The following is a 13840-nucleotide window of genomic DNA, read 5'->3' as shown; positions in this document are numbered from 1 at the left end:
GAGTCCACATACTTTTGGCCACACAGTGCAAGTATGAGTTGAATGTGTGAGTATATAAGGCATGTCTCTGTCTCTGTGTGTTCCTCTGTATCCCTCCTCGGTGTCAGAGCGGTATGGGTGTGCTTCGTTACCGTGTCGTTACCTTGATGGCCTTACTGACCGAGGTCTTCCTCAGCCCCGATTGGTTGAACTCTAACGGATTGCGCTTTGATTTTCCCCCAAGGACAAGCCAGGAGAGAGCAAACGACACACACAAACACACACAAACACACACACCAGCAGGTTATTAGGGAGAAGAGGGGGCATGCAGGGAGGATGAGGAAGACAAGAACACACCAGGACCACCGGCATCACCAAACGTCGGGACACAGTGAGACAGACAGAGAGACAACATGGATGATCACATGGTTAATGTCATTCCCCAATTAAACCTGGACATGAGGTCACAACTAGAGTCCAACAAATACTGGATTTATCAGGCCAATACTGATTGCAATTTCTAAAGATAATCCATATTCCAATAATATTTAGTACAATACTGATTGCAAACTAAATTTGTTATTTACATAAACACATAAGTGTTTTTGCCGATCATCTCTCTTAAAGAGTTGTAGCAATGGTAAATATTGGGGTGGGAGTTTTTCCAGTTGAGCAATAAACTTGAAAACAAAAGTACATTTAATTATTATAAATGTGAAGAATACAAAACATTTATAAAATGTACTTTTTTTGGGATCTCTGCCAATATTTATGCCATTACAAGATATCTGTCGTAATAACCCGATGCCAGCTGAAACATTGGTTGGACTCCAGTTAAAATACCACAGCATTAGATGAGACATTGATTAAAATGGAGAGAGATTAAATGAAGATCAGGGGAAAGGAATTCATTCTGATCAAAAAGACGGTTTGATGTAGTGGTAATAATTGGGTGACATTAATATATTTATATTGGTATGAAATCCACTGATATTACAACCAACACATTATGTAGTATTTCACCGTGTTTTGCAGATTGCAATGAATCAAATACTTGGGACAACAACAAAAGAATCACCTCTGATATCGGACTATCATCGACACCATGGTCACACTTGTGTTTTCATCTTTAACATCTGATCACACCTGGATGCAGGTATGTACGCTAAGTCAGTGTATTTAAGTATGAATGAAAAGACAAGCGTGACCTCAAGGTTAAATGTTTAAAAAAAAAAAGAAATGCAAAATGACATATTAAAGTTATATATATATGAGTGGAAATAAGCTCTGTGGTTAACACAAGCTGAAGAGATTTAAACATTTTGTCCTACGACATAAAATACGTCAATAAATATCCCACTTGTGAATTTTGAAGCTTTAATGTGTCTTAAAAAAGGCGGTTGCTAACAAGTGGCTAAATGAGACTACTCAACGTCATCACGCCAACTCGTTCACCTTTACAGCCTCGTTGTGTACTCGCGATCATGCGACCTTGGTGTAGTTCGTTCATAGCCTAACGTTAGCTTTTTACTTCTGGTGATTGCATTCACACTTCAAAAATCACAAGTGGTGTTCATTTGTGGAGATTATCTTGCTGAACGAAACGTGTAAGTGTCATAAACATGTGTTTGCCACAGAGCTTATTTTCTGCAATAATCCAAAACCCAACAGAACAATCCCATTGGCTTTTTGTCAAGGGAACCAGGGTGATGCTAACTTCCTGGTTGGCCTACAAAAATACATCATCCCTGGAGCACTCTATACACAGACTTATTGACAAGTAAGCAGTTGGATTAAAGGGGCATTAACTCATCAGTGACGACTAGTGGCAAACAGTCAGAACTGCATTATGTATATAAGTGTTAAGGTCATTTCCTGTCAAAAGGTCTGTGCATTCCCTTCAAAAATGAATCACTTCAGTTTTCACCATGTGCGGCCCCCCGGTGGCAGATCCACCACACAGGAGACTGATGGGGAAAACCTGTTCACACACAATGAGTTTACACAGGAAGGATGGAGGGAAAGCAATCCACAGAGAATTCACCCTCCCTGCTCTCAGTGTCTCACACCGATCAAAATGCATTCCTTCCTCTCAAAATTAATCTGAAATGAATATAATGATATAATGTATTGAAGCAGTTTGCTTGCGATAAGGGCTGGGCAATATGATGATGTATATCTTTAAAACAAATAAAAAATGTCTATTGTATTTATTTTTCTATATTGTTTATATCGTGGTATATGCTAGGAATATATCTATTTCCTTGTTTCGTTGTTTATTTTGCTTAACAAGTTCTTAAATTGAGAAAATCTCAATTGAGAAAATCTTCAGTACTTTTCATTTGTCAAGTATTGATTTCACACAGGAGTATACAACAATAGGCTTTACATCACAATTTATATCATTATTAAGATATGAAATGACCTAAATCGGGATAGAAGATTTTGGCCATATCACCCAGCTCTACTTACGATGATCTAAAATGGTCAAATTTGCTCACACTAAAAATAGACTCAAATGTAATACATTTTTTGTTAACTAATAAAATGATACTAAGATGTCTAATGTTCTCTCATTAGACTAAAATTTACATTTTCTTTGACTAAGATGAAACTAAAATATCATGTTTTTGTCAACTGAAAATTTGTCAAAATAAGAAGGATGAAGTTGATGTTCCGCACATTTCAGGACTAAATCTGGCTGATAAATGCTGACAAAACTAAAACTAATACATTACAATACTTTCACATTCTTGTCTGGCGCTTTTTGTTTCGTCTTGTGAGACACCTTCAGAATATAAAGTAAGACTTCTACCTGTAAATGAGTGCCATCGATACAGAGAATTAACTCTGGTGAGGCTCATTTTATTAGATGCACAGCCGGTGTCTATGCTCTCCGGAAAATAATAACCCATCTGATGAAACTAGATCAGTGGAAAAACAACGTACAACGTGTCAACTAATCCTGAAAGATAACAGAGCAGGAAGGATGCTTTTGATAGTCCTCAAACATAATAAACCTTCAATGTTGTTTTTCTGTCTTGTTCCTTCGCTTTGTAATCAGTCAAACTCCAACAAATAACATTTATAACAAATAATGATATTAATGAATTCTCATGCACTAGTCGGGATTCATGCTCATCAGACAAACCTTTAGATTTTACAAAACCAAACACAAGCAGACGTAACGAAAAGGGAACGTGACCTCGAGCAGAGGTCGTCACACGTTGGCGTTGGCCAAACTACTCTAGGATGCAGAAAACAGCCAGCGGACTCACAAATAAGGTCCTATAGAGAGAGGCGGTGTTCTCACAAAACACGAGGCCCGCCGCCCGCCTCTCTTTTAAGTAGCCAGAGCCCAAGTTCCCCTCGAAGACGCTCTTCAGAGGGGGAAAGGAAGTGAGGAAGAAGAAGAAGAGGAGGCTGAGAAGAGGAAGGTGAGGCCTGCACTACAGATGTCAAACACTAACAAATAGAGTTCTTTATACTAGAAAAATGCTGTATGAGAAAAGACTTAAAGGTGCTGTGACAGTTCAGTTACCACAAACACAGTTCAGTGCTGCCTAGGGGTGTAAAAACACTGAATCCATTTTTAATTAATAGTCTACATGCAAAGATTTGTAGCAGACGGTGGCTCAGTTTGCACAAAAAATAGTGCTATGTTAAAGGCAGATCCCACTGTTCTGATTATGTAAATAAGTAGCCTAAACTTTCTTTTACTAAGATTGGTGGTGTGTTCTTTATACTATGACAGTTTTCCTCAAATTAGATTAAAAAAAATGTCAATGTCGTCTTGCTAACAAAATCGGCGTATATTGAATCGTAACCCCTGTATCATGATGCGTATCGTATCGCCAGATTAATGCCGATAAACAGCCCTACTGCTGCGGAGTAAATGCTTATATACAGTAGCAGCCACAATTCATGCCTAAAAGGAAGAGGGCGCTGTTTTTCTAAAACAAATGGCATGCTGCGTTCACACAAAGCGTGAAGGTACAAAAGTCAGTGCAAAGAGGCAATTACACGTGAGTTTGCGCGGGGCGATACGAATGGCGTGAAGGACGCGAATACACAAAATTTGCGTCATTCGCGTATTTGCGAGAGTTTAAATTTTTCAACTCTAGCGATAAATTCGCGTGATGCCGTGTCGTGAAAGCCTATCAGCGCTGAGATTTTGGGCATCTGGGACGTGTTGTTGTTGAATCAGAAATGGAGGAAATAAATCTTTTTTGTGTCTGTGGTCACCCAGAGCTACGATAGCAAATCATATCTGTACAGAGACCGGACCAAACTCTGTGTAGAAACCACAGACTGTCTACGGTAGAAACAACAACGTCTCTGCAATATTTATGCCTAGATGACGTTATGTTGAGTGTTGATGGAGCAGCTGCATAGCCTGGCACTGATCCATCCAAACTCCATTCAGAAAACAAGCATTTTAAAAGTTGTCTGCTTGTCGTCTTGCAGACAGGCCTGACAAAGCATGAATTCAGATTTTTTACTAATCAGCATCACTATGTAGTTATTTCAGCATCATTTTGATCCGTTTATTGATATTAAGTCACAGCACAACCTGTTTATTTTAGGTTCATACCGCAGTAGCGACGTGTGGCTTGCTAGATACAGTCAGTGTAATGACACTGTATGTGAATACAGCTCGCCGCCGGGTGATATTATGAACCCAGGCACGATGGCGTTTGGTGTTCTGTCATATCTTGGACTTCCTCAACATGTATAAAGCAGCAGCAGTGGTTATTTCTTCCATGGTTGAGGAAAGAAAAGTTGTTGGTATCTATGGAGACAAGCTCCTCCTCCTCTCCGACACATCTAACGCGAATTAACACAAATGATCCCGGCACAAGTAAAGCGCGGCGAAGGTTTGCTTCGCGCTTGGTGTGAACACAATGAACATAACGCCCCCCCCCCCCAACCACCCCCACCCCCCCGAGTTAAATCACTTTCAACACGTCCATCCCAAAAACATAACAATAACTTGCCATCTGTTTGAATTGAAACAATATGAATATGGCAATATTACAACAGAATTCACTGCTATTTTAAGTCTTCTCTCTACTGCACCTGTCAGATGAGATGGAGTGAAGAACAGAAGAGAAGTTCAGAAAGGAAGATAAGAGAGAGACTGAGGAGAACACACTGTGAGAACTGGAACTAACAAACAAAAACTGGATGGCAAATACACTTCAGCTATTCCCAAGAATGTTTGTTTTAAACTACCTGGAGCACCAGACGGGTGGGAAGTCAAGAAAAAAAAATAAATGCAAAATGGCATTTAAGTATCAACCACACAGCAACAATCTACAGCTCCAATTCATGCAAAGAAAAAAACAAATCAAAATTGGCGATCAAGCTGTTGTTGTAAAGTTCCATCCGGCCATCTAGTGGATCTTTTGTTTGACAGTTTGATCCCAACTGACTGGTGAAACAGGTTAGGGTTATTACAAATGAAATGGCTTAAATGAGACCATATGGACTTATTGTGGTACATTCCAAAAATATATCACACTTGATGCCACGTAGCTTTTCAAAGAAGAATTTGAAAACTTGAGTCAGTGTTGGTTTAAATCAAAAATTCGGATCGTGACCTTAAAATCGGAAGCCAAATCGAATCTTGGATTTGGATTCAGAAGTAGTCTGATTCACGACAGGTAAACATCAGCCTCCAGAAGCATCTGTAAATCACCATTTTTCTTCATCTGGACTCAATAAATATCTGTATTTGTTATATCTGTTGACTCTAGGATGAAACTGGAAATCATTACTGCAGATGCACCCGGGGAAGTTGGACCAAATCGACTTACCGGTAGGTTTCTGGCTGAATCCAGAAAGACGACGAGCAGCGCAGACGACAGGCCGTCGTTGGCCTGACCACGATCAGCTTTGATGCTCATCAGTGCCTGCGAGGAAAGACAAAAGGACATAATGCTTAGTTTTGGTCCTGTGAGGCTTCAAGGGAAGAACGTGGCAAAAGGTTTGGACGGGCTGGAGGTTAAATGTCCATCACAAGAGCCCCAGAGTCTAATAGGACATCTCAATAATTGTAATGAAGTGCTCGGGGAAGCAGTTGTTCTGTACCTGGTCCAGCTTCTCAGGTGTGGGCAGCAGAGATAACCACTCCAGTTTGAGATGCAGCTTCCCTGTAGCCACATCCTCCATCACAAACCACTGCAGACAAAGACATGCTCGGTGTTAATGTCGATACCACAACGCTTCAGGGTTCTTCAGTCATTTTCAATATCTGCTACTCTTCATCACTCATTGTTATAACACAGCAATGATTTATACAGTCAGCATTTATTGTGCTCTTTTTCCCTGTGGCTCACAGAGAATGATGCAATTTTTAGAAATGCTCAACAAAATTATTCAAATTATTATTTTTGTAAAGATTAAGATGACGATAAAAAAATTATTGTTCATACATGACAGCATTCTGGAAGGAAACTGCAGATTATCTTCCTTATTAGATAATATATATATATATAACGTGATAATAACTCGTTAACGTAAATTTGCGCCACTAATTTCTTTAACACATTAATGCAGCTTGTGATTTTTAGGTTGTAGCGGCTCAGTTTTAAAGCTAGAGTGAAGATACTGGTATCATATAAAACTAGAAAAAACCTAATGAATCCATCTGTGCCAACCATGTCATAGTAGCTAAATTTTGGAAGAGATTTAAGTTACATAAAGTATGCCTTTCATTAATTATTTTTAATTATTTTCTTTTTTAAAATTTGTTTTATTTATTTCAAATGATAGTACAACTTGTATGTCATTTATTTGTATATGATGTGAGCAAAAATGCCATCTATTTGTTCTGTGCTGGTAGGTCATTCTAATAAGGAGGAGAGAAAAAAAGTCACAAAATTAAATTTCTGAAAAAAGAAAAAAAAAAAGAACGAGAAAAAGTGGGTAGTCAGTGTGAGCAGTATTATGCTGAATATGCATCATGGTTGAAAAGGAGGGAAAAGGAATATATAACTTACAAAAACTCAAACTTTATCAACAGATAAACACGAGTGTTGAAGTGACAGGTGACCTCTTGTACATGCGGTGTAGAAACACCACAGTAATGAGCACACATAAACATCACTATACTGCATGTCTCCAGGCTGTAATGTAGTTTTTGAGTCTAAAAATGGAGCTGACTGCTGAAGGCACTTAGAGGAGGTGGTGCAGGTTACCTCATCGACCTTCTGTTCCTTCTCGAGCTCGGCCACGTCGATCATCAGGCTGAAAAACAAAGTCACAAACAACACAAAACTTCCAGTGAGCGAGGCTGAGTCATCACACTGCGTCACGACAGAACGACGGCGGCTCAGTTACTGGGCTCTCTGGTGGAAATTAAAGTCACGCTGCACTCATTAAACACCACTGAGACTTCACTGTGAAAGCTCTTATAATAATGTGGAACAGAGAAAAGCAGCACATCTTCATATTTTAGAAGCTGAGAGACAAAAAGATTATTTGCATTTTAGGTGGATGCATGATGTGAACGATTGGGGCCTCTGATTCTAGCAATAAGCTGTAGTTTTATTATTTTAACAGAAGCTGTACCTTCCCAGGTAGTCGTCTTTATCAGTGTCTTCATCAAACAGCTCAATCTCCACATTCTGTCCCGTGTGATCGTACATCAAGGCCTGAAAATACAAATAAACACACTGAACACAGGACTGGTGTGGATTCGACAGAGATACACAGGGTTTAGACAAATATGTTTTTGGATCCACTTACTGCTGGTGCATGAAAACACTCTCAAGGTGCGTTCAGACTGAACACCGAACTAACCAGGAACTCCTATTCTCTCTTTTGGTTCTTGTCTTCCTTCGTGAATTAATGAATTGGAGTCATAAAGCCTTGTAATGGGGGAGATTTTCATTTAAGATGACACATTTTCAACTTGAGGAAGAATCTACTGGTCTCCAGGAATTTTTGCATTAAAATTAAAGACTAGAATGTTTTTTTTTTAAGGGCTGTCAAAGTTAACAAGATAATAATGCGTTAACGCAAATTTGTTTTAATTCCACTAATTTCTTTAACAAATTAACGCAACTTGTGAGTTTTAGGTTCTAGCGGGCTCAGTTTTAAAGCTAGAGTGAAGATACTGGTATCATATATAACTAGAAAACCTAAGGAATCCATTGGTACCAATCATGTCATACTAGCTTGTCGTGAAGGAGGTTGAATAACGCTACGAACTTACACTAAATCTTGGCGAGGAAAAACTGGCATGGCCATTTTCAAAAGGGGACCCCTTGACCTCTGACCTCAAGACATGTGAATGAAAATGGGTTCTATGGGTACCCACGAGTCTCCCCTTTACAGACATGCCCACTTTATGATAATCACATGCAGTGTTGGGGCAAGTCATAGTCAAGTCAGCACACTGACACACTGACAGCTGTTGTTGCCTGTTGGGCTGCAGTTTGCCATGTTATGATTTGAGCATATTGTTTTATGCTAAATGCAGTACCTGTGAGGGTTTCTGGATAATATTTGTCATTGTTTTGTGTTGTTAATTGATTTCCAATAAAAAATATATACATACATTTGTATAAAGCAGCATATTTGTCCACTCCCATGGTGATAAGAGTATTAAATACTTGACAGATTTCCCTTTAAGGTACATTTTGAACAGATAAAAAATGTGCGATAAATTTGCGATTAATCACGATTAAATATTTGAATCCATTGGCAGCCCCTAGTACATTTACTTTAAATGGTATGTGTAAACCGTGGTTACTGGTCATGAATGGAACAGTTAAGACTGCACAATTTGCAAAATGTCTTAATGGTAAAAATACCTTTGTTTGAAAATAAAGTCTTTGTGCATTTAATAAAGTGATTTATGCTACAGTATGTGATAGCTATAAAAGATATTTTGCAATATTGTTATTTATTGAATGTAACTGAATGTAAAAAAATCAGACTGAATTGAGGGATCATTGCAGATATCCGGCCCTATTATAGACAGAAATTTGGATAAAATTATAATCACTGTCATGTGATTTTTTTACTACAAATCACTGGATGCCTGCAGGAAAAGCAAGCAGGGCTTCTGTTACCACTTTACTGCAGCTGTACAAGAAGGTTCTTTATTCAGATGGATTCTTTTTCATGCATGAGGCCAGAATCAAATCAAATAATTAAATGTCACTCACCTCGTAGACTTCGTTCCATTTCGGGTGGACGGTCTCGTGTTTGACTTTGCTCTGGAAGAGCTGGGTCCCGACCTGGATGACTCCGTACGGGTCTGACTTGCCTTTGATCAGCCCTCCCAGGAACTTGTCTTTGCCCAGCAGGTCCTGTGCCTCGATGAAGTGGATCCTCAGGACGCCCTGAGGGGACACACGAGGGACAGAGAGTGTAAGATGAGGCTGTACAACGAGAGAGGAGGGAGGCCAAGAAACCTCTGAAATAGTTTTATATTTCATGGAGAAGTGAGGATAATGAGTGGACTTCTGAAAAAAGAGCACCCACACATGCCTCAAGGTGGAATCCAAAGGTCAGCTCTGAGTGTTGTTAGTAACCATCCGGCAATTTGGAAGTTATTTAGCAATAGAAAGCTAACCTAAGGTAAAATAGAAAGAGGAAACAGCGTTGGCAGTTTCCCCGTTTGCTCATGAAGAACAGGATGTGTAGTTTATCTAAAAAAAGATGGTGTAATGATGCTTACAAAGAATTTAGATCAGTGATATTTTTAGCCACAAGACCGTCGTGGAGCTGTAAGACGCTGACACTAGTTAGTGTTCCCTCTGTTGATTAATACTCAAGTCATGAGGGGTGAAAGAGTTTATCAAGCAGACCTCACATATAATCAAAGATGACTACAAGTGAGTTAGCTTTAAAGCTGCAGGATGTCAAATAGAACACAAAGCATTGAATATTAACTTGGACTAACTAGTCCAAAAGCTCTGTGTAGGTTCTGTTTCAAGGGACATGTTTGGATTAATTTACTACGGAGAGGCAGCTAAAGGGAACGTTTTTAATAAAATCACATTAGTCGTGTTTCCATTCAACTGTCGAAGCGAATTTTAAGTGAATTTTAATGAAATGTGTCAAAAAAAGAAATGCAAATTAGGTGCATCAGCTGGTTTGGAGCGAATAAACTCGGCTACAGCGTAGTCTGGTCAGAAGTTGTTGCTATAGGCTACACATGGCTGTAATCTGCCAGGAAACAGAACAAGTCGCCTCGGCTATTGAACCATCTACGATGGAAAAATGGAGAAAGGTCTTCAGGAATTAGTTTTAATAGTTCTCTCATGTCAGCTGGTGTTTCATGTCTCCGGAGACGAAGACAATATAAAAATCTGCAATAGCAGAAACAGCTGATCTGTCATGTGAGTTAAATGTTCGTTTCCATAATCCATTTAGCGCATCAACTCTTTTTTGAATCAAGAGAGAGTAAAAACTTTTTTTTTTCCGCAATTGAGGAAGTTTAAACAAATTTTGCCATTATCATACAGCTTTTGTAATGCGATACTTCAAAATGCACGTAGAAATATGCGAATGGAAATACGGCTACTGATATACAATAATACATGAATATGCTGGAATAAATATTGAATGACTAATGTAACAGGTTCCACTATTCATATTCATGTTAAAATGATTTAAAACAGTGTAAAAGAAGCTGGAACCAGAAATGATCCACCAATCAACAGATTTATTGACTCATTGTGTGTATGTGTGTGTGTGTGTGTGTGTGTGTGTGTGTGTATTACCTTGGGCATGGGGAAGCGTAGCTGGGCCAGCTGGGCCTCCCCCACCAGAGGGATGGTGATGCGGTTGGGAAGGACCAGGTAGCTGTAGATGATGTCCTGGATGATGTTGTCACACAAACCACTGAGGAGAGAGAATAGAGAAGGAAAGTGATGCGAGGCCTTAAAATACCGTAATATATATATATATAATATATTATACATATATTTATTACACGGCTGTGTTGAATACTTGATTCTGATTGGTCAATCACGGCGTTCTGTAATTTCTGTATAACAGACCGTTGCTATGTATAGCAGACCGTTGCCATGGGCGCAGTTTCTACTGTCGGACTCTGGCGGACTGTTTTTGTGTCCACCCTTCCGTCTCTCATCGCCCTGTCGGGGATTCTTTCACAACAATGACCAGCTTGCTGTACATTATCCCTTACATATACAGCATATACTGTTTATATATAGATATATATATATATATATACATATACATTATTATTAGTTTATTTCTTTATTGATGTTTTTATCATCAACATGCAGCAAAGGGCCGCGGGTCGGATTGGATCCTGGGCCACTGAGGTGTATGGACATCCGCTCTACCAGGTGAGCTACCAGGGCGCCTGATTTCCACCTCTTTACCTGTATCATCCTCTAATATCCCACCATGTTGATCACACAATTGAGGCTGCAGTTTGTCCTCACGTTGTTCATACAGTGTGTACATTATGCAGTACTCTTCTTATGTTCCCCTTCATGTCCTCTAGAGGGCAGCAGCAACCTGCATTAAGACACAGCTGCACTGCCTCACTACAGAAATAAATTCCCCCTGAAAGAGCTGATCCTGGGTCAGTTTCAGTTTCAGATCAGAATTTCAGGTGAATACAAAGCAGATTTTAGCTGATGCCTGGTCTGCTCTGCTGGCCCACTAAACACATAGGGGTGACCTCAGTTTTTCCTGAGAAATGCAAATAACCACTGAGGAAATAATGAGACTCACACTAACACACAGGCGGAGAGTGAGGAGGGTAGGGCGGGGGCACACACACACACACACACACACACACACACACAAACGCGCACACACACTGGTGTTTTCACACAAACTTGCCGAACAAGGAAAGCTACATTTCACAGGGCGGAGTCTTTTTGGAAACCGCAGCAAGTTTCTCTGCTGAAGACAAACAGTAAACCAGCAGGAAACAGCAACAGGTCAATATGGAGGAACACAGTCAGCAGTGTGGTAATAGCACTCTACAGGACGGGGGGGAAAGTCAAATCTTAAAGATACACGTTGTCTACTGTCTATTGTTATTAACCATGTTAGCTGCTTGGCTCTATGTTGGTCCACCAGACTGAAATATATTAGCAACTATTAGATGGATTGGCTTGTGACATTTTGTATAGATATTCATGGTCCCCAGATGGTGTATCCTCATGACTTTGGTGATCCCCTGACTTTTCCTCTTTTGAGTGAAACGCCTCAGCAACTATTGGACCAAGTGCCACGAAATGTGGTGCACACATTCACGTTCTCCTCAGGATAGATTGTAATAACTTTGGTGATCGCTTCACTATCTAGCATCATCATGAGGTCACATTTTGATGTCTCAAATACTTCGTTTTTTGACTAAGTGCCTGCAAAACTAATGACATTACCATCAACGTCAGCTGTACATTCTTGTAAGTGTTAATTAGCAAGTGCATGCTAACACTACTAAACTAAGATAGTCCATCCACCCATCCATTATCTGGGCTGTGCTGGAGCCGATCCCAGCTGACATTAGGGGAAGACGGGGTACACCCTGGACCGGTCGCCAGACTATCACAGGGCTAACTAAGATGGTGAACATGGTAAATATTATACCTTTTAGCAGTGTCATTGCAACGTATTCTCATATAATGGTTCGTATGATATCTCACAAAAAAGTGATTCCTCCTTTTTATGTTTGTTTTCCTACAAACGTAAAGGAACGCGTGTTAATTTCCACTCGTTACATGCACACAGTCCTTCCAAGATAAACTTCTGTCTTCACAGGAAACAACTTCCTTAGGTTTAGGCAACAAAACTACTTCGTTAGGTTCAGGGTAAGATTGTTATTTGGCTTAAAACAACACCGAAAGTGGCGTTAATTTAGCACACAAGTTACGTGACAAATTAATCAGCGTTGACTTCTGGTTTCACACGGGACACGAACGCCGGTCTCCTGGGTGAAAGCTCTGGATTTTTACCATCCTCCTCCCTACGCTGCGTCCACCACTCTTTATATTTCCTGGTTGACAATTACGTTAATTACATACAAATTGATTTCGTGGGATACATGAATTGCAGTGCATTACTTTTCATAGCTACGAGACCAGCCTGTTCATTGAGAGCATGTTAGCATGGTGACATTAGCGTTTAGTTACAGCCTCACAGAGGACTCTGTGTTAGTCTCTGTTAGAGTGAACTGCACCACGTAATGTCTATGGTTACATTTGTAGTTTCTTGTAGTTTACAAATATCATAAAAGCCAACCTGGATCTGAGTGAGGTTTTCTTAACTCTGGACCAGGATCTACAGGGTTCTGGTTTCACTTCAGCTCCAAAAACTCTCACAATGGAACCATAAAAGTATCGTACAGTGCTTTTTTGATAAAAGTCCCACCATGCAGTGTACTTGACGTGTGTGCGTCAGTGTGTATTTTTCTGTTAAATCTAAAGCTTGTTGTTGTTGCTGTGTCTTCCTCGAGGTTTATGCAGAACTAAAAGAAGTTCTGTCTGGAAATGCTTCTTTCTAATCCGCCCAACATCACATCTCTGTCTGCAGCGGGTCTCCTTTCATAATCACGTTACTATAAATACCGACACTTAGCTGGGAAAACTAAAGGTCATAATCCACCCTGTGATCCGGTGGTTAATGTAATGGTTTGAGCAGCAGAGCCTGAGAGCCTGATAGACTGGCTGCGTGTCCACTGGGAACATCTCTTCAAAGCACCGGCTTCATTTTATCATTATACTGAACTGGAAGGATGTGCTTCTGCTTCTGCTTCTGCACGCTCCAAAGAGCTCTGAGTGCTCGCCATGTTTTTAGTTTAGTTCCTACTGTTAATGGTTCAGAGTAATCATATGTGATATTCCCCGACAAGGAC

At 39.9% G+C, this 13840-nt stretch overlaps 1 protein-coding gene across 4 annotated transcripts in view; it reads right to left on the bottom strand.

The window, feature by feature from the left end:
• LOC119499268 (extended synaptotagmin-2-A-like) overlaps nucleotides 1-13840 on the bottom strand; it is a 65053-nt gene that overhangs the window by 9393 nt on the left and 41820 nt on the right. Inside the window, exons 9-16 of one of the 4 annotated variants that reach the window (XM_037788540.1) lie at nucleotides 10722-10842; nucleotides 9159-9335; nucleotides 7555-7637; nucleotides 7182-7230; nucleotides 6073-6162; nucleotides 5799-5894; nucleotides 3258-3359; nucleotides 143-205 (exon numbers count right to left, since the gene is read on the bottom strand). In XM_037788540.1, coding sequence (XP_037644468.1) covers nucleotides 143-205; nucleotides 3258-3359; nucleotides 5799-5894; nucleotides 6073-6162; nucleotides 7182-7230; nucleotides 7555-7637; nucleotides 9159-9335; nucleotides 10722-10842 — 781 coding nt within the window. The remainder of the gene's footprint in view (nucleotides 1-142; nucleotides 206-3257; nucleotides 3360-5798; nucleotides 5895-6072; nucleotides 6163-7181; nucleotides 7231-7554; nucleotides 7638-9158; nucleotides 9336-10721; nucleotides 10843-13840) is intronic. The other 3 variants (XM_037788541.1, XM_037788542.1, XM_037788543.1) reach the window with 3 other exon arrangements.

This window comes from Sebastes umbrosus, chromosome 12, assembly GCF_015220745.1.
Source record: "Sebastes umbrosus isolate fSebUmb1 chromosome 12, fSebUmb1.pri, whole genome shotgun sequence".
NCBI classification, from domain to species: Eukaryota; Metazoa; Chordata; class Actinopteri; order Perciformes; family Sebastidae; genus Sebastes; species Sebastes umbrosus.
The sequence above is the reverse complement of the archived record's forward strand: the minus strand, read 5'-3'. Positions and strand labels throughout refer to the sequence as shown.